We start from the raw sequence: 27,075 nt of genomic DNA, 5'->3' as shown, positions 1-27,075 counted from the left end.
ATTAGCAGGGGTGGGACTTAGGGTGGTATTTAGTGGGGAGAAACCCCAGGAAGACTGATTCGTGGGGGGGGGGTGCAGGAGCTGTGTTTCCAGGACTCCTGTTTTTACACTGCAGAACTCTGGTGTTCCTTTGAAAAATCAAAATATCCGGACATGGTCGATTATAGGTGAGCAGTCATCACGCTGCCTTTTCCTTCTTGGCTTTCCTCCTGTCAAGGCTAGGACCAGGCACCCATTTCCCATCTGTCCCTACCGGTAGTCAGTGAGCTTCTCTTCCCCATTCCCCCTCGATCCCCTCTGACTCCTCCAGTGCTGAATAACCTCTGCCTCTTGGGGACCCTGCAGGGGAGGGGGGTGGCGAGCTCCAGCTGGTTCCTTTGCGGTCAGCTTCAGGCCTGAAATCTACCCGTAGACTCCACCCAAGACCCAAGGTTGTTGGCTGGGAAATCTGGGGACTGCCTCAGGAGTTAGCCTCAGAGGCTGGGTGCCCCATTTCTATTCCTAAAGGTTGAAGAAGAGAGAAACTGGGTAATGAGATTTTGAAAACACTGATATAATGAGGGGAAGAAAATGCACACTCCCAGATTTTTGCATTCAATGCCCCCAAACCTCTTTTTCTTCTTCTCCCCAATCACATAAATTTATACACTTCAGTCATAGACATTAAACCATCCTGCTTAAGATTGTCCCAGGCCTTCTTCCCCATCAGTACGGGTCGAGAACCAAAGACTGCATGCCCCTGGGGGTGGGGTGGGGGGCGTGGAGGAAACCACAAAGCACCTTAGATTGACCCCTACTGTCACAAAAAGGAAATATTCCTGCCCCTCCCTTTTACCTAGAGGAAAATTCCTGTTTTCCTGACAGATCCAAAACAACCTGGCTTCATTACCATCTGATTTATTTTAATGGCCTAACCCACAATTCTAGGATATATGAATATATAATAGAGGTGTGGCCACCTACATGTGGGGGGTCCTCTAAGAACTCTATGCGGAGCGAAGGCTTTGGGGTGAGGTGTAGATGCATGCCATTGAAGCCATTGCTCTCTTCTCCATGCATGTCTCTCCCACGTGTGTGTATGGGCACCTACGTTGTGCAGGCTTTCTGGGCCTGCACGTCAGTACGTGAGTAAACCAAAAGTTCTTTTTTTGAGAAACTTTCACAGCCTCGGGGAGAGTGTATGGCCTAGGGTGCAGCTACTTCTCAATCCAAACTAGGTCTGTGAGAGAAGGTCAAGGCAAGAGGCTGCCAGAGGGATGGAGAAGAGGAAAACGCTGGGAAGGAATAGAGTTTGGCCCCGTCGACCCCACAGGGCCTGGTCCCATCAGACCCCAGCCAGGGGCAGTCACACCAGAATCGGGAGCCTTAAGAGAGGTCTGAGCTGCCAGGAGAAGGTAACTGCGCGCTTGGGGCCTGCCCTTGTCTCCAGCTCTGTTGCTGAGGCCCGGTAGTGGTGATTGTGTTGTCACCGGAGGCCAAGCGTGGCTGAATCGCACACATCCCATGGCTTTTCCATTTTTCTTCCTGGATTTGCTGCGCCACTAGCTTCCTCTAGTCTGGCTGGAGCCCAATTTGAGGGGGCTCCAAAAGTGTTCTTTTCTGTTTTCCTCTGAAGAGGCCCAAGGTACATTCATGACACTGCCGATGCCTCCAGCACCGGAGCGCTTCTAAGTGTAATATCAAGGACTAGATTCACCCTTCGGTCAGGAGGGGGAATGTGGCATTTCAGAGGCCCACAGGCCCTCCCTTCTCGCCCCAAGGTGGAAAGACAGATGGGCGCTTGTTCTTGGGGGGCCGGTGGCACGCAATGGGCCCCCCTGCCCTAGGCTTGCTGACTGTACTCAGGGCCTGGCTGTCCTCGAGACCTATCTGCTGAGCCTCTCTCTTCCGTCTGTCGCTCGAACCCGAGAGCTGGCTCTTTCCTGCCTCTTCGCCCTGGGACAGAAGCGTCTCCACCAGGGCATTGGGACGGGAAGATCGGGCTGTGGCTAGGCCATCGCCCGCGAAATCCGAGACCTTTTTTTTCTGCTTGGCAGGATCAACTTCTCGGCCCTCTGAAACGGCTGTGCGTTGGGATCCGCTTGGGGTCTCCGGTGGCCCGCGACCAGCAGCGTAACCCAGGAGGGTGGGTGTGGGAAATGAGAACGGCCTCAGTGCTGGATTGTAAGTTCCGTAGAAATCCCTGACGACCGCACTATCCTGAAAGATTTTTTTTTTTTTAAAGGGTGGAGGGAGGATCAGCTGGCGGGGAGAGCCTGGTTCCCGAGATGATCAGATTTGAAGGGTATTCTGAAAAAGCTCCTCCGCTGTCAAAGTTACTGGCTGCCCTCGCCCAGCCCCTCTCCGTGGGTTCTCCAGAACAAGCGCCCCGAGCCGGCGAAGCTCAGATCAGCATCCACGCCGAAGCGAAGGCGAGCATTTGCTGCGTGCGGGCCCAGTCGGGATAAGTCTTCGCAGCGCGCGGTAAGCCGGGCGCCCCACGGCTGGCCTTTTGCTTTGAGCGAGCATACGTCTTCTTCTCCGCCAGGTAGCACTGGAAGGAGGAAGCGATCTCTAGATTTCCAATTACAAGACCCTGGATAGTAACGGGGCGTCTTTGTTTGTTTCTTTCGTTTTGCCTTAGCCAGAGTTGATTGGAAATCGTACGACAGGAAAATAACCTGTGTGGAGAAATCCGGGCAGAACCAGGAAAGCTAATAGCATCTGGGAGCAGGAGCGAGATTATCAGAGGCGTTTTCTGGTGTTTTTGGACAGGTTGAGAGCCCCCGAAATCCAGATTGGTAATTTAAATGACTCTGAGCTTGCAGCATCTATGAGACCTATCAGATTTGGAAGGAAAAGATACGGATTTGGGACTTGCAGGAGTTTGGACCGGCACAGATCAGACCTCGACTTCCAGCTCTCCTCCCTCCCCCACGAAGAACCCGTGGGGGACCGGGAAGCCAGGGGTTAAAGTGGGCCCTGGAGCATCCCCGGGACTACCGGCGCGGAGCCTTGGCCCGAGCCTCAGTCTCTCCCCTCCTCTCATTGGCCCGCGCTCTCAGGGTTTCTCCTGTTCCCTCCTCGCCATTGGTCGGGGGCTGGCTTTTTTTCCCCTCAGTCTTTCTCTTCCTCCCCCTCCCTCTCCCTCGCCCCTCGGACAGGAGCGCACCGCCTGCCCCCAGCTCCTCGGGAAGGGAGGAATTTAGAAAAAAAGTTTCCCAGAAGTTTGGATCAGAGGGAGGACGGGAAGACCAAGAGAGGAAGAGGGAGAGGGAGGAGAGAGAGGGAGAGGGAGGAGAGAGAGAGAGAGAGAGAGAGAGAGAGAGAGAGAGAATAAAAAAAAGATGAAGTCCAGTCTGCACAGCCTGTGAGCGCCTGCCCGGGTAGGGTGGGAAGCAGGACTCGGGCGCTCATGCTGCGAGCGGGCGGCGCTCCGGGCGCTCGTTCCTAGCGGCTGGGGCAGCTAGGGGCGCAGGTCCGACCCGCGGCGGCGGAGGGCGGGGGAGGACGCAGGGGGAGGGTGCCGGGGACCCGCGGGGCCGCCGCCTCAGTCTCGGCCGCCGCGCCGCCGCCTCTCCCGGGCCCGGCCCGGCGGGCGCTCGGAGCGTGAGGGCGCGGGCTGCTCCCTCAGTAGCGGGGGCGAGCGGAGGCCGGGGTGCGGGCGGCTAAGATGAGTGAAAGGAGAAGATCTGCAGTCGCCCTGAGCTCGCGAGCACATGCCTTCTCCGTTGAAGCCTTGATCGGCTCAAATAAAAAGCGGAAACTGCGAGACTGGGAGGAGAAGGGGTTGGACCTGTCCATGGAGGCGCTGAGCCCCGCGGGCCCACTCGGAGACGCGGAGGACGCGGCCGCGCACGGCCTGGAGCCTCACCCGGGTGAGTGCGCAGGACCGGACCGAGGGAGGCGGGCGGAGAGCGGACGCCGGGCGGCCGGCGGGCGGGCGGAGCGGTGTGGAGGGAGGCCCTGCTCGCTGACGCCCTGCCTTGCTCCAACGCGGGTTTCCTTTTCTTCGCGCAAACGCCTTGAGCCTTCCCCAAATTCGCCGCAAGCAATTTGAGGGAACTGAGCCTTGCATTTTCGTCGCCAACCTCAAGCAAGGAGGCCTCACTCGCATCCCTTTCTCTTCTGGGAGCGGAGCGCAGTGTTCTGGTGTGCGCGGCTGAGCGGCCGCAGGCCCTTGGGGTTAAGGAGGGGCGCAGATCGAAGGCGACGGCGGGAGCCCCAGGGGCTAGGACTGTCTTTTGAGAGCCCCAGAGGACTGGCGCGGAGCTGTCGGGCTCCATACCCAGTCTCGGGAAATGCCCGGTTTGCCCCATTTAGCTTTCGACCTCGGTCCTCGCCCTTCCCCCACCAACTTTCCTGGGACTCAAGTTGTTGTGTTTCCCCTACGCCGGCGACAACGGAGCATAATTATATTTCTACTTCGTTGGCGTTTATGGAAAGAGAATGTATGTTAGACCTCTCACCCTGCGCCCTGGGCCACTCTTCAGGGCCCACACCTCTGTGTATTGCGGGGGGAGCGGTGCGATTAATTTCTGTGCACATTATATGTACACAACACGTAAAACTCAGAGCGGATGTCGGTGTCTGTATTTTAGCAGAAACCTGGGCGGGTGGTTGAGGGGGGAGACAACTTAAAGTTCTGTATTAAGTGCCAAGATTTCAACTGTGCAAAACAGCCCCGGGGAACAGCTGTTGTCGGAAGAATCTTGCGCGCGCGCGCGCGCGCACACACACACACACACACACACACGCACACACACACACACCCGCTCGCAGCTTGGGTTTAGCGGTTTCAGAAACTTTCCAGCCAGGACTTATGTAGCCATTCTGGAGGTGCTCCTGCTGACCAGCTAGGGCTGGGGAGTAAACCTGGGTCAGCGCGCCGGAAAGCGGAAAGCCAGGGTGGGGGCGGCGGCCCGCAAAGGGATGGGGGTGGCTACGGGTCGAAGAGCTCTGGGACGGAGCTTGGGGCCCAGGGGCTTGGGGGCTGGAAAGCTGGCCGACCCAAGGAGGGACAGCTGTCGCTTACATTTTCTCTTTCGGCAGTGACAGTTCAATTTCCATGCTCCTGAGGCTAATAATAACGCGATTAGCGTGTGACTTGCAGAGACAGGGTTTTATGAATTCTCCGTGTTCTTGTGGCCCGTTACGGTATTTGAGTTTAGTGCTGGGGAATTATTTTTATTAGTCGATGAAAAGAAAATTAAAAGGGAGATTTATTTCGTCCGCTCAAGTCTTTCCCTGTATTTGGATGCGGGTGCTTGCCCACGCGGACCCCTGTGTGGGCAATCCAGAAAAGAACGCGTGGCTAATGTGTGTTTCCCATCTCTGGCCAGACCCTACTTCCTCACCGCATTTATATGTTGTCAAAATCTCACTCGGGCCTTCGCACAGTTTGGTGGAAGTTCTTTCAGGCTTCATGACAATTCACGATTTGGGAGGTTAGTTTGTTTTACTTTCCCGACGGTGGGAAGGCAGAAGTTACTTAACTGCGTGTGGCAGACGCCTTGTCCACGGGACTTTTCTTTAAGGAGGGGGGCCAGGTCGGCTGGAGCTGATCTTGGGTCGCACGTTCAAAAGGACCAGCACGTGGGGTCATAATCAGAGGCTCAACTCGCAGTTTTCTCTTATCGCCGTTCTTTTCAGCCATAGTGAGGAGAGAAAAGGTTGGAGCAAGGTGAGACCAGTCCGGAGACATAAACGCGAGAGCCTGTTGTCCAGAATGCGGTTCCCTCGCTCCCACAGTATGGGGGCCAGAGGGTGAGGACCTAATCTAGAACTTTGTGGCACACAGAGAGCTCAGTTGACCGTTTTCCTTTTCTGTATCATTCTTTTTTAAAAGAAAAAAAAATGTGCTTTTGTATTAGAGAAAACGAAATATGTTTCTGGGGCTACGGTCTGGGAGGAAGGAAGAAGCTGAAAGCGGAGAGCACTCCCGGGCCTTATGCGGGGCCGGCTACCAACCGGGCCTCGCTGCGAGGTGCGCCGAGGGGATCTCCAAGTTGGAGCCCCTTTAGTGGCCAAAGCTTTCTGACGAACCGGACGTACGAAGAGAAAAAAGATCTTTCAGAAAAACTGCGCGGTATCGTGGAGCCTAGGCAGCCCCCGGAGTGGAGGAGGCGGAGCTGCAGGCTCTGGGCCCGGATGGTGGTGGAAGGCAAGGCCAGGGCTTGGGGTCCCCTGTAGGCCTTTCTTTTTTCTCTAATAGAGCGCCCTAACGAACACATACAGACTGGGCCACCGTTAAGGTGTGTGTATGGTGGTGGAGGTGGGAGGGGGCACAGGCGACTCCGTTTGTGCCCAGGGCCGTGTCTATGCCGGTCTTAGCCTCCAATTGTTTAAACTCTCTTCCCGGATTAGGACAGAGAGCAGGCTGGACCCGCTGCGTGGCTCAACCGCGCTAGGCCGGTGATAAGTCAGGAACCGGGATAAAAACGACAACAACAAAACCAAAATTGCCACGGAGCTTGGGGAAGGATTAAACAAACAGGCAAACATACACAGGACACCCGCCTAGAGCAACTCTATTTATCATTTTCCCCCTCCCCCTCCCCCCGCCCCCCTGACTGGGACCTCCGTTTCCAGCCTTCTCTGTCCGTGCCTTTAAATCCGAGGATCCTCAGACAACCCAAGGGTCAGATTTTAATGTTTAACTTTTATTCAAAGACGTGGCCTTTTGCTTTTTCACAGCCCGTTTTTCTTTTCGCGTCCGGACAGAGCTGGCTTTAGTTGGCGCCGAGCGCCCCGCAGCCTGGGGCGCCAACCTGCAGCAGCGGGGGACCAGCCCGGCCTGCGCGCCGTGGGCGCTCACACATCAGAGGACACACAGTATGTATTTCAAACGTTTCCACCGAGTCTGCTGGTCCTGAAAGACCCTGAGGCCCTAAGGGCCTTGGAGAAGGGCCTGTGAGATGCCCTCATTATTGCCAGAACTCCGCGTCTTTGGAGAAGCCGCCAGGACGCAGCCGCCGCGGGCTCGGGAGGGTCTCCCAGGAGCCTGACTCTCCGGCCTGCTTGCCTCCGCCTCTCACCGAGCAGCAACAGGGAAAACTTTTGAGCCAGGATCGCCCGGAACAGCTGCTCCGGCTGCGGCCTTAGAAGTATATTTCAGGCACGCGGCGGCGCCATCTGCGCTCGGACCCCAGCCCCGGCTCCACCCGGCTTCCCCAGCTCGAGTTTGGGCCTTTTCCCGCCCAAATCCACAGCCGAGTGCTGCCGAGGTCCGGTCTCCCGCGGAGCGAAATAATTCAAACCTTCTGCGAAAGGATTTCCCCCTTCAGGGCCTGCGGCCCTATGCCTTGCAGCCGTGGCGCTCCAGAGGCCTAAGAAGGTGGCGGCGTACGCGGGTGGGCACACAGAGCAGGCACACTCAAGAACGTGCGTGCAGAGCCGCACTCCGCGCGCACGTGCGCATGCATCAGGCTCGCGGGGTCCCTGCACCCATCTACGCAATCCCTAGAGGAATGAGACGGGAACAGCCCGGGCGGTGCCCCAGGGCCCTTTCTTCTGCCGAATTACCGAGATCAGCTGTTCACGCGAATTAAGCTGCCAGTTTATGGCTTGTTTGCTCAGAGTAAAACTCCCAAGATTTTAATCCTGACATCACCCCTCCACCCACCCCCAATCCCCAATAGGGAAACACAGGGTCAAAACGGAGGAAGTGACTCTTCACTGACGTTTAAGTAATGGAGAAAACGCGATGCGTTTGAAGCCAGTGGGGAGAGTATGCTTGTGCTGGGCAAGAACCAGACAGGGCGCACGCCGGGGCTTGGACCGCAGGGCAAGGGTGTGGGGTGCGCCGGGCCGGACGCCAAAGCGTATGCCTGAGGTAGAGTCCGGGGCGAGGAACACTGGTTCCTCAGCGGTGCGTTCGCCCCATCGCCGGTGCAGGCCTCAAAGATGCCAGGCCTGGGCCCGGAGGATGAGCCAAGCGTGGTGCCTGCTGGACATGCGCAACGCTCTCTCCTGCCAAGTCAAAACGGCCTTCCGCGGTGGCCGCGCCTTTGGTGAGTGACCTTGCGTGAACGGGAGTGAGGGGGTAGGCGAGATCTGAATTCGTCCCAGGCTGGTGAGGACGGGTGTGTTCTAGGAGGGCCGCCGACGCCCTTTGGTCGAGCTGGTCGGACGCTGGCTAGGTCGCGGGGCTGGGAGAGCGCGCTGCACGGGCTCGCGGGAGGTGGGCAGGGTTCTGAAGCGTTCTGTGTAAAACACCAGCCCTGGTGCAGTGGCACAACAGAAGCCCCCCACCCTCACCCCCACCCCCGGGAAGAAGGAAACAGTTCTAACCCCCAGCATTCCGTGGATGGAACAAACTGCTGGAGGGCAGTGGGGAGGACGAGGAATGGTGGAAACACCCTAATGCCCAGCGTTTGGAATGTGATGGAAGGGGGGCAGACGGAGTGTGCTGTGCTTTGCACTCCCCACCAGGTCGACCGGTGTCCCCCGAGCGCTTCACCGGTCCTTGTGATGAGGGTAACAGGCAAGTGCGGGGGAACGGTCTCTCGCGGACGGGCGGTGCGGGACCCCTCGCCCGGCCCCGCCGCCCACCTCTGCCGCTCGGAGACTGGTACGCCGCAAGCGTAACGCCGGGAGCAGGCTTTTCTGGACGTGACAGATCAGCTCACAGCCTAGGGGCGCAGCGCTTCTGAATTCGTGTCTTCCTTCCACGCCCCACCCAACGCTGTTTCTTATCGAACATTTTTCTTTGGGTTCAGAGCTGGACACTTTTAGGTTTCCTGATTTTATAGGTTAAACTCCCGGAAAGGAAAGTTCGCGGGGTGACGTTCATGCAGGGGGAAGGGGGAATTAAATTTCTAATAATGGAATTCGTATTGCAATTATATTGACACATAGCCGCTACGGTTTTTCTGGCCCCCCCCACTATCACTTCAAATGGTCTCACGACCATCTTTTAAATATTAAAGAAAAATTAGTTTAAAATCTAATTAATACGCCCAGCACGTGAGGAGCGATTGAAGAATGGTGTGAAATGCCTAACCCAGGGGCCCAAACTAAAGCGATCGGTTTGTGTTCCCCCATTTATTTGTATAATTTCCTTTGTGTGTGCAGACATGAGTTTAATGGGAACAAGTCCCTCATCGTTAATCCTTCATGTTGGACCACAAGGAGAGAGACACAAATATGTTTTGGTTCAGAAGACCTGAGACGTTTTGTTCATCCAAGCCTCTCCAAGGGCAACGCTAGTATTAAAGAGTGAAATATTCCAGGTCTGTCACAATCGTTCTCTCTATTGCCAAAAAAATGTAATATTAATAAGACGAGAGAACTTTTTTGAGATCCCGATTATGGACTCTGTTAGAAGTTTATTTCCCACACCCAGGAGTAAAATCATTGCTTCTTAAATCTGTAAGTTCCTTCTCTAGGTGACTGTAGAGTTAAAAACAAAAACAAGACTGAACTGAGCAGATTCCACAGGGATAAAGAGCAGAGAGCAGATTGGCATTCCACTTTCCTTTCTGGAAATGCAGAAATCCATCTAATGATTGTTCTGGGGGTGGGTAGCTGGTTATTGCTTTTTTACTCCCCAAAGACAAAGACAAAGTAGTTCAGCAGGAGAGAATATTTAAGTGGTTTTCTAGTTTTGACCTTATGGGATATTTTTCCACAGGGGGAAAAAAAAAACTAGGGAACTGGTGGAATGTGAAATCTTCCCCCCTTCTTTCTCTCATCCATGTGGTTTATTTTTGCCTTGCCTTTTCTGGTTTCTAGTGAGCTTTGAATTTTATACGTGTGTGACTGAGATACTCAGGGGTCTGCTCTGGGAAGGGCAATTAGCAAATTTATAAATTAGAGTCTGTTTACACGTCTTTGGGCAAGGATAATCATTACTTAATTTAAGTGAGGCCCTTGCTCTAAGTGTCAGGATGGAAAATGAGACTCAGTAGGGAGGACAGGAGGTGAAATGGGAAGAGGTGGGGAATTAAGCAACTGGTGACGACAAATCAACATTTATGCAGTGCCATTAATGGCTTCACTTTGAGGCAGGACATTTTGCTGACTACAAACTGATGATGAGCTTTTGATACCAGAAATGAAAATAGACCTTGCAATTGATACTCTATTCTATACTCTTTTTACCAGCCGATGTTTAGCTATGCCCTTCATACAGAAGTGTATAAAATGTATTAAAGAGTATATAAACAACTGTATGTGATTATACACAAGTTTATGTGTGAACTTGACAGCTCGGAATGGCACATAGATAACATCTCAGGAAATATTAGAAAAACATTAGAGAAAATAAACTGCTCTTGCTTTTTTGTGGAGCCAGTTAAAAAATCGGGAATACCTAAAATTTGGGGAGGCCAGAAATTTTGTCATCTGTACGTATCACTCACTTGCCAGTTCAAGAGAATCCCAGACTGGAAGCTCCTGGGCACTGGCATTTTCACTTAACTGCCAGATTAAGTGAACATTTTGACCAAAGTCTAAGAGAAAACAGCAGAAAATGAGGCTGTACAGATGCAATTTTTAAAAGATCGGGAAGAGTGGAAGTTTTTTTCTAACTCACTTTGGCATTTAATTTTGTGAAGAATGCTACCTTCATTTCAGACGGGCAGAATGCTGACTTCTATTGAATAATTTCATGTTCTTCCATGCAGAGAGCTAACGGAATCACTAAGAGAAATCTGGTTAATAGAAATAACGAGAGAAACTGTGATTTGGGGGAAATCACTTAAGAACATAGGAGATACGTGCAAAAATCTTCTCCCTATGTGTCTGTCCTCTTGTATTTTATTCAGAATAGTTGCCGAGGCTAAATGAGCCGGTTCCAAATTGCCACACAGCCCCTAAGTCTGAACTGCACCCGTAATATCCTAATATAGCCTTCTTTTAAAAACCGGAATACTGCAGATGAGAGCAGAGTTCCCTTGAAAGGTATCATTAGGGGTCATTACCTAGCCGGTGCCTTGGTGTTGCAGCGCGTGGTTCTCAACAGGGTGACCCGAAATTCTTGCTTCCAACACCCACCCGCTGCCTTCTCGGCTGTCCCACAGCCCCGAAGATATGATCGAAGCCCCAGTAAACCCCCGTAGTCCCCCCGCACTCCTCCCCCCACATCCTGTCCCCCTCCCCCCACTTCCTATACGTATGCTGAAACGCCCATATTTTCCCTCTCTCTTTCTCGAAAAAAAAAAAAAAAAAATTCAGATGAAGTTCCAGCGAGGACTGACTGGGGATGGCCAGCTCTTCCCGCGAAACCATCCCGGGGAAATTGGGGCGGCTCGGGGGACCTTCCCGACTCAGAGAGCGGGGCCGCGGCGGCGCCCTGGGGCGGGAGCGGCGGCCGGGTCAAGAGCGTCCGGGCCGGGCCTCGGTGCGCGCGCCCCGGTTCGGGCCCCGGCGCTCGGGGCTCCGTACCCGCGGGCGGGTGCGCGCCGCCGCTGGCAGTCCCGAGGGGTGTCCCTACCCTTCTTAGCTCCCGCTACATCCTGGAGAAATGCGGGTCTCTGGGGCAATCGGGAAGGCCCCCTTCTCCCCGCAAAAAATCAAGGGGGAAAAAACCCTAAACAAAAACCCCAAACGGAACCCAAGAATCTTCCACCTCGCGCCCCGAGGGGAGTTTGAGCCTTGGCTTTCATCAGGCTCAGCAAATTTCCAAGGAATCAAACTGACTTCAAACATCAGCAATTAGAAACCAAGAATCCTTCGGCCCGAAGAACTTTTAATCCCTAACCATTTCCAAATGGGTAATAATAGGGTCAGTAAATATCATAGCTAGTCTGTTAAAAAGGAAAGGCATTCTGTCGGTTCGAGGAGCGCAGGGTCCCCGGGTGCCTCAGAGGGTCATGAGGGTAGAGATGCCCCCTGCTCTCTGGAGAGCGGGCATTGCCCAGCCGAGACAAAATGACAGCAAACAATTGTCCTTTACGCTATTCTTGGAGATTAAAAACAGTGAGGTAATTATTTTTCTAAAAAAACAAAACAAAACAAGAAACAACAAAAAACAACAATAACGACAAACCCCCGCCCATCTCTCCAAAGTGGATTGAGAAATGCCTATTAGTCACTGGGGGACTATGTTCGCAGGAATAGCTTCCCTGCTACAGCTCCCTGTGAGCTGAGAGGGAAGTCTTCCCTTGAGGCGCCAAAGTGTCAGTCACACCAGGTCCCAAGGCCCAGAATTGTAACCTAGGGGCTAGGGGACTTGGGTGGTTCGGGGATTGTGTTCTTACTCCTGAAAAATACAGAATTGGTTTTTACCATAGGGAGGGGCAAGCATTTGTGCCAATAAGTGATTGTGAGCATAGCAATACTTTCTTTCTCTGGATTTGACAAAGCTTCCTCCATTTAGAAGCCTTACACATACACACACACACACACACACACACACACACACATTTATTTATTTATTTATTTGTTTGTTTGTTTATTTATTTGCAGGAAAGCTGAGGGAGGGTTTATATACCTGTGCACTATTTAGAATTAAAAGGATTTATGAGAAAATTAATCATATGAGCAAGTTTGCAGAAAAATACTGACTTGCAAAACTTTTCAGAAACCTTAATTGCTTATGTGGCTATCCATGAGTCTTCACTATACTACAAAGCTTTCAACACAGGCTCTCATAATCTAGATTATATCCATGCATTATGGTAGGAAGAGGGCTCGACTAGCTTACATTAGACCTAGAGTCTAGTGCTAGCTTTATCATTATTTTTTTGGAACCAGGAATATTTGTTCTAAAGGCAGACATACAGATGTGGCAAAAAGCGTTTCAAAGTTGTTTGATAGCCACTGATGAGGACTCGGTTCCTGGTTTGTGAAATGAGGCTCAAAGGCCCCCTAAGGCCCCTTTAGCTAGAAGATTCTGTGATCCTGTTAACTTTTAAAAAAAAAATACTAACATTTTCTCCTAATGTACGTTGGCTATCACTGGACTCATCCCTTTGTTGGAACAAGGGGAGTATTACTGCAATTGTAGAAAGTAATAGTAATAGCAACACAAGGACCCCCATCCCAACCAGAAAAGGATTTTTACAGCTAGAATTGAGAGCTTCCATAAGGCTCTTGAAAAGTTTTTAGATTAATATCACATGTTCAGAAGTTCTGGATCTAGTCCTTTCTGTTTGATGTAACCTATTGTTGCTTGTGTGACTGCCCAGGACCCTCCTGCTGGGAGAGTTCTATGGCATTAGTGTATTTAAAGGAAATATAAGTTATTTATGCTTTGGACATTTTTTTTGTGCCATTCCCAGAAATAGCTGGAAAAACTCTGGATTTGAAAAATGCAGACTGAGAAGAGCAACTTTTCACTAGTAAATTGAGTTAGTGGGACCTCCACTCCCCCCAAGGAAATCAGTTGCCCCTCATTACTCTCTGAGCCTGATGGAAAGCACTAGTAACTATTTTCCATGTCTAGCCTGCTAAGCCGAGGTCTTGATCTGGCAGAGATGTGAGAATGCTAAAAGGATGACTTAGTAACGGGCAAAACGCTTGTCAACGAGATGGATCAGAAGACAGCTTAGCGTTGGAGACCTCTATTCATAGCTGCTGAACTTGAGGGCAGGGTCAGACAAAAAACTGGGCCCAGCACACACCTAGGAGGGTTTCTTGTATTTCTCTCTGTGGGACTGTCTCTCCCCCTAGACTTATATGGCTGGGCTAGTGACAGCTCCCCACTTAAAAAAATTTTTTTTAATGTTTATTTATTTTTGAGACACAGAGCGTGAGCAGGGGAGAGGCAGAGAGAGGGAGACACAGAATCTGAAACAGCCTCCAGGCTCTGAGCTGCCAGCACAGAGCCAGACGTGGGGCTCGAACCCACGAACTATGAGATCATGACCTGAGCCAAAGTCGGACGCCCAACCGACGGAGCCACCCAGGCGCCCCAACAGCTCCCCACTTTTATTTGCTGTCCCCATTCTCTGCAGCCCCAGCCCTTAGGTAGACTGGAGTCATCAAGGAGCTTATGGATTTACTGGTCATCCTGTCTCACTGCCACCCTGTAATATACTGCTGAAGGGCAGGAACCTTGTTTTCTTTGCTTTTGTATGTCTAGAGCCTAGCACAAGTGGCTGGCACAGAGCAACACTTAATATATATATATAATGATAATGAATAGCATTATTTGTTGAACACTATGTACCGTCTGGCTTCCTATGTTATTTGTTATATATAAAGTAGTAAAATATAATGTATACCTATATATAATACATATAATAATTCATACAGTATGGCTGTATGTTATTATATGATATATGTATTCCAAATCACAGTATGTAACAGTCATATATTCCAGATAAATACAACTATATATATGGAATGTGTGTGTGTGTGTGTGTGTGTGTGTGTGTGTGTGTGTGTGTTATTCCATACAGATTTTGAGCTCTCGTTTCTGAGCCCTGATTCCGACACTTGCTAGTTGTATGACCTTGGACAAGTTTCCTAATCTCTCCCAACCCCAGTTTCTGCACCTATGAAGTTGTAATGATAAACATATTCATCAAAAGGTGGTTGTGAGGATTAAATTAGTGCACATAGAGGAACACAGGGTTTAGCAGTGTCTATATTCCTATCAAGTGAATTGATAGTAATTACCTCAGTGACCAGCTTGGATAATAAATTGTTGCAAATTGTGAATCTAGCAGGCACCACCTCTCTCCCCCAGTCTTTGGCTTTAAATGGGATGTTTGGGACTTGGAGGGGATCAGCACTTGGTGCATAGCCTATGGTTAGAAACAGTGGAGAATCTGAGTACGAATGGCTGGCTAATGAAGTCAAATAGAACTTTGAGGGCTGTTGCTGTTTAGGGTTCCGCTGGGGCAGAAAGCCAGCATCCGAGTGAATATTTGAGGGAGGGAGAAAGGGCCTCAAGGGTGAGGACCAGCTGTCTGGCATGCGGTAGGAAGAGAGGGTAGGTGGAAGGGGGGGGGGGCCGGGGAACCTCAGCTTTACCAGCTCCCCAGGAATTGGGCTCTGGCAGAGGACAGAGGGGCCTTTCTGGATGTGGGGAAGTGAAAAAACACAAGCATGTTTCTCTGGTTAGTTTCTGATATTTCTACCTGGAGCCCAGAAATCCCCAAGTGGTCAGGTTTTATCAGATGGGAAATAAGGAAGATTCATTTTCATAAGGCTTTTGTTTGTAAAGCCTGTGTTCCTCAAGGTTTTTTTGGGTTAAATGAGCTAGTTGTATCAATTAATTGAGACTGCAGTAAAGGCTTTGTAGGTGTTGCTTGGTTGAGTTACAAACCAAAAGAGTAAAGGGACTAAACTTAAGGAAAATCTGTAATAACTAAGCTGACTGTCAGGAAGAGGAGACTGAGGAGTCTTTTTTTAGAAAAACAGCAGAAGCCCCAGCCGTTGTGTTAGAACTTACATCTGGCGGCACGGTTTCGCAGTTTTCTTCCTTCCAGAAAACAGAAGCCTGGGTTTGATCGTTTACTTTTTTTTTTTTTTTTTAACTAGTTACACCCCAGACTTTGTTTATATTGATTCCTGGTAGCAGAGGGGGAAAGTGCATTCCCAGGGGAAGAGGAACAGAGGGAAGATCCCTCCCAAGGCCTCCTTCAAGGAGCCCAGTCCCCTTTGGGCACTGCCTGGCCATACATAGGAGGAGGGAGTTGCTCTGTCCCGGCTGGAATTCAGGTCTCAGTCTTCCAAACGGATCTGCGCACCACATTTCATCTCCAAGACAGCTGTTTCTGTACTTCCCCAATCTTACAAACATCCTCTTATCTCAGAGTGCCCCCAGTGCTAACCAAGAAGCACTTTTATGGATCAAGGGCACACTTTGTACCAGGCACTGTGCTTATGGTTTTATTCGCATTTTCTCATTGCATTCACCCAATGGTCCTCAGAGGGCGGTACATGTTTCCCCATTTTATAGATGCAGAAATTGAGGCCCAATGAGATTAAGTAACTTGCAGTGCCCTTAGCCACCAGACAACATTGACTTCTCCTGTAGATGACTCTTCAGTGCTCTGGGGAGATGGAAATTTATGCTTGCTGCCTGTGCTCCGCACCCCCCCCCCCAACAGAAATTATTAAATCATAAATGAGAAAGAGCTCATTTACAGTTTCTGGGTCTCTGTCTAAAGCTGCCTTCTCCATACAGGCTGGAGGAAGCCTCTGTGTCACAGTGATACGGGGCGGAGTTTCTGAACCATGGTCTATGGAATACGGCATGTGCTGCTACCCCAACCTGACTTGCTTTTCTTTGACTTTCATGCCCAGAAATCTCAGGGTCTGAAATGTGGCTACATATTGAACTTGATCTAGACCCTCCTCAACCTAAATCCCCTCATGCAGTGAAATTCAGGGGAAACTTTAACTGCCCTGTTTTACCCATATCCTTCTCCATTCACAATGGGTTGGATGGAATCTTATTGGTAATTGATTCAAAATGGAACAGCTTAGACACATATCAGTTGCAGTGACGAGCAATTTGTGCATTTCTAAGTACTGTTGATTTTTTCAAACTCAGCAATCACAGCTGAAATCCCTTTGCCATGGATTGAATTTACAAAGGAAGAGATTCTGATTTCCACAGTGGCTTCTTTTTAATGCCCAAGGATTTGGTAACTGCCTTGAGGACCCACAGCAAGTACGCCTGCTCTCAGAGCCACAGCTTTAACTTTAACCTCTGAGTGACTGCTCTGATTCATTTATTTTATAACAGCTCTATTTAGAGCAGCCTCGTTTGGTATGGGATCAGTTATTTGTAGAGATCTCTCAGCCCTGTACACACTTCTACCCCGTGCTCCTTCACTCTTCTAGCATGCTCTACGTGGACGCACCCCCAGCAGTGAACTTAACAATGGGCCTCAGGATTTCTGGTCCACCTGTTCCCTGTCTTTCCATCACTTTCCCTCCCACTCCAAGTAACCTTCCTCTTGGAAGTCTGATGTCTCTAACAGGGATTTGGAGAAAAAACTACTCCCCTCATTTCAGGGTGCAGACTGTAGCATTCATGTGGTTCTTGGCTGTGTAACTGTAAGGTCTATCAGATTCCTGCTTGTTGTGCCCAGTGACAGAAAAGTGGCTCTTAGACAGTAAAATGAGAGGGATGTAAAGTCTGTCTCTGTTTTAAAGCTTTGTTTTTTCCTACTGCCAGCCCCACTCTGTGTAGGCAGAAATTGATGGGTTTCAATATGCTCTCGCATCAACAGAAGCATATGAATCTCCGGGCCCATTTCCTTTACCAAGGAACCCATGTGGAGCCAGACTCTTGAAATACAGAGTGTGGCAGAAGGTGAGGTGAGGGCTGCAGTCTTGGATGGTTTGCTGGGCCTCACTCAAGAGGTCTGTCCAATTAGAAAGGTAGATTCTGCAAGGCAGGAAACCGGCCAGCCTTGGCCACCTCCTTTTTCCTCCAGCATTCAGAGCACTGGTTGCATGGCCAGCACTCATCCTGGGAATGTTAGATTCCATCTGGTGCAACTGTGCATTACCCAGATTAGACTGTGACATCACAGAGATTTAAGGCATCTTTGTGATATTCTGACTGGGTGGTAGGTACTGCAGGAGACGCTTCCTGCGGACACAGGATGATGTGAGTGCTGTAGGAATGAGCAAATACTGAACAAATCCCTGGCGAGTGTGTGCGTGCATGTGTGTGTGTGTGTGTGTGTGTGTGCGTGCATGTGTGTGTACGTGTGTGTGTGTGTGTGTGTGTGTGTGTGTCGGGGAGGGCTGACAGGGGTGCTGAGGGGGTGTTATGGAGAGCTGGGAGTAACGGTTCCCCCAGCCTGCGTGGGTGAATTGGTTCCGGATGTTAACATTTTTTCCTTGGGGCTTGACTACATTCTTCTTTTTCTTTGCCTGTCTGTTTTCCTGCCCAAACTGTTGGGCCTCCACAGCTGTGTGGCTCATTGCTGGTGAGTGTTGGGAATGACAGATCTGGCTTTATTGCAAGGGCAATTTGGGGGCATGCATACAGGTAAACTTTTGAGAGGTTTTCATCCAGCCTCTTTCATAAATTTTGAGGGTTTGCTTTTTTGGCCATCATCTTGTCGGCTGAGTACCAACCTGTAGTGCATTGGGGAATGAGTATGAAATGCTTTGGAAAGCAGAGGGTCCTTCATATCCTAGAAGCAGAAGAAACTCCATCCAAATAGATGGAAGCCAAGGAATCAGCAGAACATAGTGAAGAGCATGGGGTGTGGGTCAGGGCACATAGTTCTGGTTTTGGGCAAGTGCCTTAACTCTGCCTCAGTTGAATACATGTAAGCAGAGGGTAATATCACCTGCTGCAGGGCTGGTGTGAGAATTCAGTGGGATAGCAAATGCAAAGCACTTGGCACAGTGCCAGGCTCATGGACCGTGCTCAGCATTAGCCTCTGCCTCCCTTGCTCATAATTAGACTTCTAGTCAATTGCAAAAGCTCAGAAGCTCTTCGGGGTTCTTATGAGGAACGTTTTGGTGAGGGTCAGACACAGGACCACCCCAAGCTACCCTTCTTAGCTTGTCTCCACTGCTGCCCCATTCATAGCACTTCCCTTCCCATAAGCTGTTGTTTTTATTTATTTATTTTTTAATTTTTTTTAACGTTTTATTTATTTTTGAGACAGGGAGAGACAGAGCATGAATGGGGGAGGGTCAGAGAGAGAGGGAGACACAGAATCTGAAACAGGCTCCAGGTTCTGAGCAGTAAGCACAGAGGCCGACGCGGGGCTCGAACTCACGGGCAGTGAGATCGTGACCTGAGCCGAAGTCGGACGCCTAACCGACTGAGCCACCCAGGCGCCCCAAGCTGTTGTTTTTAAATGGATGCATATTTGACACATACATCGTGTAAGTTTAAAATGTATAGTGTGTTGGTTCGATATGTTTATATATTTGCAATATGATTGCCACCTTTTGTGGTGAGAAAATTTCAGATCTAGTCTCTTAGCAACTTTAAAGTATGTAACACAGTGCTGTCAACTCTAATCACAGTGCTTTGCCTTCGATCTCTAGAGTGTGTTTATCTTCTCACTGCGAGTTTTGTACTCTTTGACTAACATTACCCTGATTCCCCCACCCGTAGCCCCTGGTAACCACCGTTCTAGTCAGCTTTTTAAGATTCCATGTAGAAGTGAGATCATACAGGATTTGTCTTCCTCTGACTTACTTCACTCAGTATAATGCCCTCAAAGTCCATTCATACTGTGGCAAATGTCTGCCTATCTCTCTCTCTCTCTCTCTGTCTATCATGTATCTATCTGTCGTCTTTATCCATTGATGGACACTTAGGTTGTTTCCATATCTTAGCTATTGTGAAGAATGCTTCAGTGGACATGTGAGTGCTGACATCTTTTTTGAGCTCCTGTTTTCATTTCCTTTGCTCACAGGCTTCTTATCATCCTTCATGCACTTGCTCCTCCTGCTTCTGTTTGGAACACTTTTTTCCTTCTCTTCTCCTAAAATTCCTCCTGAAGAAAGTTTATCCTGCTTTCGAGACCCATTGTAAGCACCTAGTAGGACAGAAACATTTTAAGATGTACAAGGGCGATTTGATACAAATGTGAATTGGCATGATGTACAGATTCAAACGTGATGAGCTCCATAGGAAACTACATGTGTCCGTGCGGAGCTCACATACATTTTGGGCATTATGGTAATGGAAGAAAGTTCTTGAATGCCACGAGATTTACCTTCACTTGGAGTCTGTTTTAGAGCTCCTCTTTCAGGGGACTCATTGTGGTTTCCTCTCAAAATGGTGCTATGCACTTCTGTCATTTTATAGTCACAAAGGAGTCTCAGTTAGGTGATCTTCAGCTGAGCAGCCAAGGTGGTAAAAATACAGGGGACCCCCATTGGCTCCATTGGCTGCCATCATCAGTGCGCTCCCCTGGAGAGGAAGTCTTCACCGAGGATCTGATTAGACCATTTCTGAGCAAGGCTTCTGTCCTACTTTTGACTTCGTGTTACCAACAGGCCAGTAATTTGACTTTAGTCTTTCTTTCCTTGGCAGGATATATGCCTGCTACCTTCTTATTGTCCTATTAGATTGGCCTGTACCTTTGGACTCTTGAGTAACCAATGACCACAGTCAAGGAGACCGTGCCTGAATGTCTCTTTGTTCTGTGGTTATCTTTGCTCACATGTACACACACACACACACACACACACACACACACACACACACACTGACGCACTGCTTGTGATTGTTCTTCTCTGCATTTTATTTTTTTATTTTTTTATTTTTTTTTTATTTTTTATTTTTTTTATTTTTGGGACAGAGAGAGACAGAGCATGAACGGGGGAGGGGCAGAGAGAGAGGGAGACACAGAATCAGAAACAGGCTCCAGGCTCCGAGCCATCAGCCCAGAGCCTGACGCGGGGCTCGAACTCACGGACCGCGAGATAGTGACCTGGCTGAAGTCGGACGCTTAACCGACTGCGCCACCCAGGCGCCCCTCTTCTCTGCATTTTAAAACTGGGCACCGAAGAAGGGGTAAAGTAGAAGTCTCTAAAAATTAATGCTTGGTGCCTTTCTTATGACACTGAACACATTCTGTCTTGACTGATAACGTTTTGGAGGACCTATTTGTTTGATAAGTGCACTGCAGTGGAAACCCCAGGGGAAGCACTGTGGCTTACTCATCTCTGAATCCCTGTTAGCTCTCCATGAACGCTTGTAAAATAGAACTGGTACTTGTCAAACTTTAGTGATGGGTTTTGTAACCACTGTAGCCACTTTGCAGATGATTTGGCTTCAAGATGGTCCTGGACACCCAGCATGACGTGTCTGCCAGTTGCCCGTAGATGTGATCCTGGACGTGTCAACTGATGTCTCTATACTCTGGAGTTTCTCTATCTCTAAGGGACTTTAGTAAGGAGACTGTGTCTAACTGTACTATTAACAAGGCATTTTGTAGCTACTTGCTGAATGCTTTCTGCACGGAGCCTATTTTGGAAGCTCTCTCCTGATGAAGCATTAACATTCAGAAGCACGGTTAGTCTGTGGGAGTAACTTTGCCCCATCTCACCCGATTTGTTTCAGGCCTTATGTCCATGGCAGCCTCTGTTTTCTGCCCAGCATGGGAGAAAAAGAAATAGAATAAAAGGCAGTCTGAAAATCCCCCGTGCTACACAGAAGTGCAAAAATATATCCAAATGAAAGACAGATTGCATGAGTTTGCCCGAGAAAGCAGCATAGAGTTAGACTGAGCTAGAGCAGAATGATAGTCTTCTGGTGGTTGTTTTCCATGAGCAGTAGGGATATGTGAGTGAACCGACAGGAGGTCCCAGCTCAGGGCTCAGCCCCATGATGCGGGAGAAGGCAGCGTGTCAGGAGGAGAAAGGAGACCATCCTCTGAAACATAAGGTAAGTTTTGAGCGGGGTGGGGGCCCGAGGAATGTAAGGCAGGTCTGTGAAAATGTATTTCACATTTCAGAACCAGCACGTTCACAAAGAAGAGTCAGGAACTGAGACGTACAAAGTGCCAAGTACTTTTTGGTGCCTGTCAAATTACATATAAAATCCTTAGTACTGTCCCGGGTCTGACTCAGATCATCAAGGGGAAAAACAGCCTCACTTTGCTATCTCCCCTCATCCTACATGCCTTCACCATTACATGCCTTACAGCTGGGAGTAGCTGGAACTTGCTTTAGAGGAAAAGGCTTCCCAAACTTGTCTTTGTTTGGGCTCTCAGCCACCGTGCCCATAGTGGCGGCCAATCGTTGGGACCAACCCACTGTCGTTACGGAGTTTTCAGGGATTTTTCAGGGCTCGTGGCTTCTGAGCCATTGTTACATTGTGAATGCAGCCAAGTGGAGACGAGCTTACATGGCGGTCAATAGACCTGGAGCTCCAAGTTATGGGAAAGAAAGCTTTTCTGCACTTTATATGTAAACAAGTAGGATGATTCTGAGTCTCTTTCTCTGGTTGAATATCCTTGATCCTGAATCCTGCGGATGCTTCTTCAAGATGAGTCTAGTGGCCTCTGAATGTTCACTGCCAGCGGATTTTAGCAATTGTCCAGTGTCCCGTGTCTTTTGGGAGTCCACCATTCCAACATAGGTGCTTATTCTAGATCCTCTTAGAAAGAGAATGTGCTTCAGAAACTCAGACTTGGGAATGGGGCACATGGCAACTAACCACGATCTAGTTACGGGTCACGAAGGGCCCTATTTGCACACCTCTGAAGGACAACAGGGCTCTTCCAATGCTGTAGTGCAGCCTACGGAGTATATATTGTCCACAAGAGGTTTAAAAGTCCATTGTTTGTTCATTGACATCCTAATTCTTAATAGTATGACAGGCTTCCCTTAAGGTCTCTCATGGTCTTGAAGGTCAGGAGCAAATAACCACAGATAGTAACCCCAGGAGGCCACTGCCCTCTGGCCCTTGTACTAATCACACAGATGGAGCTCCTTCTTTTCTGTTTCACAAAGATGTGATATGAAGGACCGTGAGCTATCGATGAGGGGAGGGGCCTTTCCTTTGAGCTGCACTAGGTACAGGGAGTAAGTATATTCGTCCAGGGTGCTAAGGAACTTGGCATAGATACTCTGGGGAAAGACATGCTCTGACCATTGTGTCAGTTTCCTTTCATGGCTTGCAAACCTCTTTAACCCAGTTCTTGTTAATAGTCCCTGGTAGGTGATGCAGTGATTATGATGCCTGGGTTATTCTGTCTTAGGAAAACCCCCAGATTGACTTTCTAATGTCACCCATGTTTTTACTTAAAAAAAAAAACCCACAAAACCTTGAGGCACCTGGTACTCAAGATTGAGTTTGAGGTCTTGTATCTTTACCTGGAAGGTGCTCTGGACAGAGAAGCTCCCCAAGTGTGGTCCAGGGGCTGGGTTCATTGCAAACTGGAATTCAACAGCCACGTCACATGCTTCTCTTTAGATGGGAGTAGTGGCACCAGCATCCTCTTTCAGAAGCCCAAGCCAGAGCCACCAGCCCCTCAAACTATGTGTGTTAAGAGCTTCTGGGTCCTTCCTTCCTCATGAGGCGGCATCAACAAAGCAGCCTGATTACCTACAGGTGCGAGATATTATCAGTGCCAACTCTTCTGCTGTCTGAGTAAACCCTGTAAATAAACTTACACTTAACTTTAACCAGTGGGACTTAACAGTTAGGGGCTGCTGTATCTTACCCTTTGAAGTATGTGAATTTTCACCACATGGGCACATAGAAGTTTGGGATGATAAACCCACTTTTCAACATACAAAGTTGTTTGCTGTTTTTAAGTATTCTAGAGTGAAATAATATGTGGGACGATAAAAGGACTCATTGATAAAATGAGTACAGATTTCTATCACTTCGGTAATGCCAGATCTTCACATATCAAATATGCCAAAAAGTAAGTCCTATCTTCCTGGAACAGACTCTGTGTTTTTTTGCTGGGGCTTGAAAATGGACCCATACGGGGCGCCTGGGTGGCGCAGTCGGTTAAGCGTCCGACTTCAGCCAGGTCACGATCTCGCGGTCTGTGAGTTCGAGCCCCGTGTCGGGCTCTGGGCTGATGGCTCAGAGCCTGGAGCCTGTTTCCGATTCTGTGTCTCCCTCTCTCTCTGCCCCTCCCCCGTTCATGCTCTGTCTCTCTCTGTCCCAAAAATAAATAAATGTTGAAAAAAAAATTAAAAAAAAAAAAAAAAAAAAGAAAATGGACCCATTCTGTACATTTGATGACTTGGATTTCACCTCCTGCATTTACCAGACTCACTGATTCTGTGTATTACTGCTTGAAAATGAAAGTGTCTTGTTTCAGGGAATTTCAAAATACTTTACAAGGGTCAAGGGCAAAAACATGGCTCAGGTTACGGTTAGGGAGACGGCGCTCATCCTATTTTTGGGGTAGAATATTGCCTGGAAAGTCCTCTTCCAAGGGAAAAATGCCGAACACCTCCTAGTAGCGGGCTCCTGGCTGTCCAGGCAGATCACGTGCCCTCTCCGCATGCATATGTGTCCGTGTCAATGGGGGATAATGCCACGTGCTGTCTTTCGGAGGTAGTGGAAAATAGCCTTGTGTGGCAGAAACAGGCTCTGCTTATTATGATTGTTCTCTTCCAGACAACTAAACATTTTATTATGAAAATTTCTCATCACGGAAGTACCAGAAGCCCCCATGAGCCCTTCCTTCACCTTCAAAGTCATCATGATGTTTGCTGCACTTGTCTTCTATCTTCTTTTTGCCGGAGCATTTTGAAGCAAACTTCCGGCTTTATGGCATTTTACGCTAAGTACTTTAGTACTTGAGTAGACCTCCAAAGAGGATCATCTGCTGCCCTAGATACAATGACAACATCACACATACCATGGTCAATACGGATTCCTACATATCATCTTAGTCAAGCCCTCAGGGCCAACTTTTCTCCTCTGATTTGCCTACCTGTTTTTTGTTTGTTTGTTTGTTTGTTTTTTAAAGGATGTCACATACCAAACAAAGGCCTGTAGTAGGCTGACTGCCCATTGTACCTGAAGGGTGCCTTTCCGGGATAGATTCTGGGGTCCCCAAAGTGGCCGACTTCTTTCAGGAGATCTGAACAGGTGGTGAAGCCTGTGTTTTGGAAAAGTCCTCAGATGATTTTGATGGGCAACCAGGTCTGGAAAGCACTGTTCTCTACCACTGTGTTCTCCTTAGGGATGCCCGGGAGACAAAGGACTGGTCAGTGCGTGTTTGGCATGTGACAAGAATGCTCTGGAACCTGTAGTTTTAAAACTGTTGTTCTACCAGCACCCAAATAAATGTCATATCTGAGAACATTTGTTATTGTAACAACATCAGAAATTTACTTTTTGTTTTAATAGGAATGACTAGTGGACATTGAAATAATGTGGGCCAGTAAGTAATATCTGATTACAGAGTCCCCAGGCAAATAAAACTCAGGATGTTTTTCTGGTTGTGGCAAATACAACTTGTCTTATAGAGGTCATGGAAAACGAAACTCCTTCAGGGTTTTCGTATTGGCAACAGAATACTATTCTGGAAGTGAATTAAATTAGAATTAAATTTAATTTTATGCAGGTTAATTCAAGGAGCTCAGCCCAACATTTGCAACTCTTTGACTGATATTTAGACCTGAATGAAATACAAAGTTGAATAAAACACAGGTTTAAAAGTGAAACATTTGGTTAACCTTTCCTTTTGTCCACATGGCTCTAGACAGCTGCTTGGGGGACTTTATCTTTTATGTATTCGTCTCCTCCTCTTTTTTAAAAATTTTTTTTACATTTATTTATTTTTGATAGACAGAGAGAGACAGAGCATAAGTGGCGGAGGGGCAGAGAGAGAAGGAGACACAGAATCCGATGCAGGCTCCATGCTCTGAGCTGTCAGCACAGAGCCCGATTCAGGGCTCGAGCTCACAAACCGTGAGATCATGACCTGAGCCAAAGTCAGATGCTTAACCGGTGGAGCCACCCAGGCACCCCTATTAGTCTCCTCCTCTTAACCGATGCATGGGATCCACTGAGTTGGAGGAAGGAATACAGCTATATTCTTCAGGCACATGGAGAACATCAAACCTGAGCTTGGTGGTGAATGTATTATTTGAAGTTATCTTGATTGAAATATTGCCTAATGATGCGGCTATTTGCAGGCCATTTCTTTAATTTTTACCCAGGGTTCCTGTGATTGTGAAATCTGCAATGACCCCTCGTGGGAGGGTCATGTTTAGTCATTTAGTTTTGAGGTTGTTCAATGAGAACATTGATTAAATCAAAACAATACTGAAGAAATATGTTGATTACTATTGTTACAAAAATTATTACTGATCACTTACAGATTGCTTACCAAATACACGTGCATTTTACTGAACAACTGTTATTAGTCTGTGTACCATGCATGGTATTTGGTGAGTCTGTGAGGATCACAGGGTCAATCCTTCTGTTTTTCTCCTGTGGCCCTCTGCTTGTACCTCTAATAAAATATACTAGTAGCGAAGATATTGGATTACAATTATTTGCTCATGTGTTTCCTTGACTAGACATGGCATTTTCTAGAAGTTAGGAGTCTGGCTTCTCTCTCTGTATCTCCAGTCCTGGCTTGCCACGAGTGCTTAATTTGCATGTGTGGCAGTTAGTGAGTGAATCGTAACCTTGATTTTTGTGTGTGTGATTGACTGTTTTGACTGAACCAGCTGACCGCACAATGGGGTCCAGTTGCTGTCTTTTCACCGAAAACATCGCTTGTGTAATGCTGCTAATATTTTACGTTGGTGTATTCTACGTTGCTTTATTTTCTCCAAAAGTAATGTCTGGCCTAGGATGGAAAATCGTGAGGATCTCATTTGATTTTCTCAAAAACCACCCAAAACAGAGCCACTGGACATCTTAGGTTAGAGGTGGGAGAACAAAGGAAGACAAGTTGCCTCAAATCATAGCCAAGTATGAGTAGAGCGCTGAGATTTCTGTGGCTTTCCCATGAGCATTGTCCCCGCCCTATCCCCCCCCTCCCCCGCCCCACCTCAGTACACTATACTTTCCTTACACTGGCAGTCCGGTGAGGGGTTAGAGAATGTGCTGGAGGCAGGTGGAACACTGTGTGAGGGTGTCTGTGCAATGGGTTTTCCTCTAGTTCTACAGGGGTTTGGCTGAGCTGAGCCTCAGGCAGGTGGTAGTGATGTGGAAGGTTTCCTTCACTCTTTTTGAAGAGCCAGTGTTTTTGGCCCCAGATACTTTTTTTCTTAATGTTCGTTTATTTTTGAGAGAGAGAGAGAGAGACAGATTGCGAGCAGGGGAGGCCCAGAGAGAGAGAGAGAGAGAGGAAGACATAGAATCTGAAGCAGGCTCCAGGCTCTGAGCTGTCAGCACAGAGCCCGACACGGGGCTCGAACCCATGAGCCGTGAGATCATGACCTGAACCCAAGTCGGATACTTAACGGACTGAGCCACCCAAGAGTCCCCCAAATACTTACCTGTGTGTTTCTTCGGCTGCTGCCCAGTGGGCCCAGGAGCATCAGCTCTGCTATTTGTTATATCCCTACTGAATGACAGACATCGTCATGTACCTCCTTCCGAGGATGGGCCTCTGGTTACCTGTCTGCCTGTTGAATCTCTCTCTGCTCATCAAGTGTGTTTGTAGGTTTTCCCTGAGAGACTGAATCAAAGCCTCAACATCACAAGATAGGCTCTAGTCTCCATTTCCCCTTAAAGTACCAGTATCTGTATCTGCTCATGCTGGCCTC

General features: G+C 48.8%; 1 protein-coding gene across 1 annotated transcript in view; it reads left to right on the top strand.

Annotated features, from left to right (window-relative positions):
• The first annotated feature begins 3,598 nt into the window (after positions 1-3,598).
• Positions 3,599-27,075, top strand: part of TBX15 (T-box transcription factor 15) — a 104,253-nt gene continuing 80,776 nt past the window's right edge. The window contains exon 1 of the mRNA XM_030327536.1: positions 3,599-3,857. Within this exon, the coding sequence (XP_030183396.1) occupies positions 3,653-3,857 (205 nt within the window). The 5' untranslated portion in view covers positions 3,599-3,652. The remainder of the gene's footprint in view (positions 3,858-27,075) is intronic.

This window comes from Lynx canadensis, chromosome C1, assembly GCF_007474595.2.
Source record: "Lynx canadensis isolate LIC74 chromosome C1, mLynCan4.pri.v2, whole genome shotgun sequence".
In the NCBI taxonomy this organism is placed as follows: domain Eukaryota; kingdom Metazoa; phylum Chordata; class Mammalia; order Carnivora; family Felidae; genus Lynx; species Lynx canadensis.
This window is presented reverse-complemented; position numbering and strand designations above follow the sequence as displayed.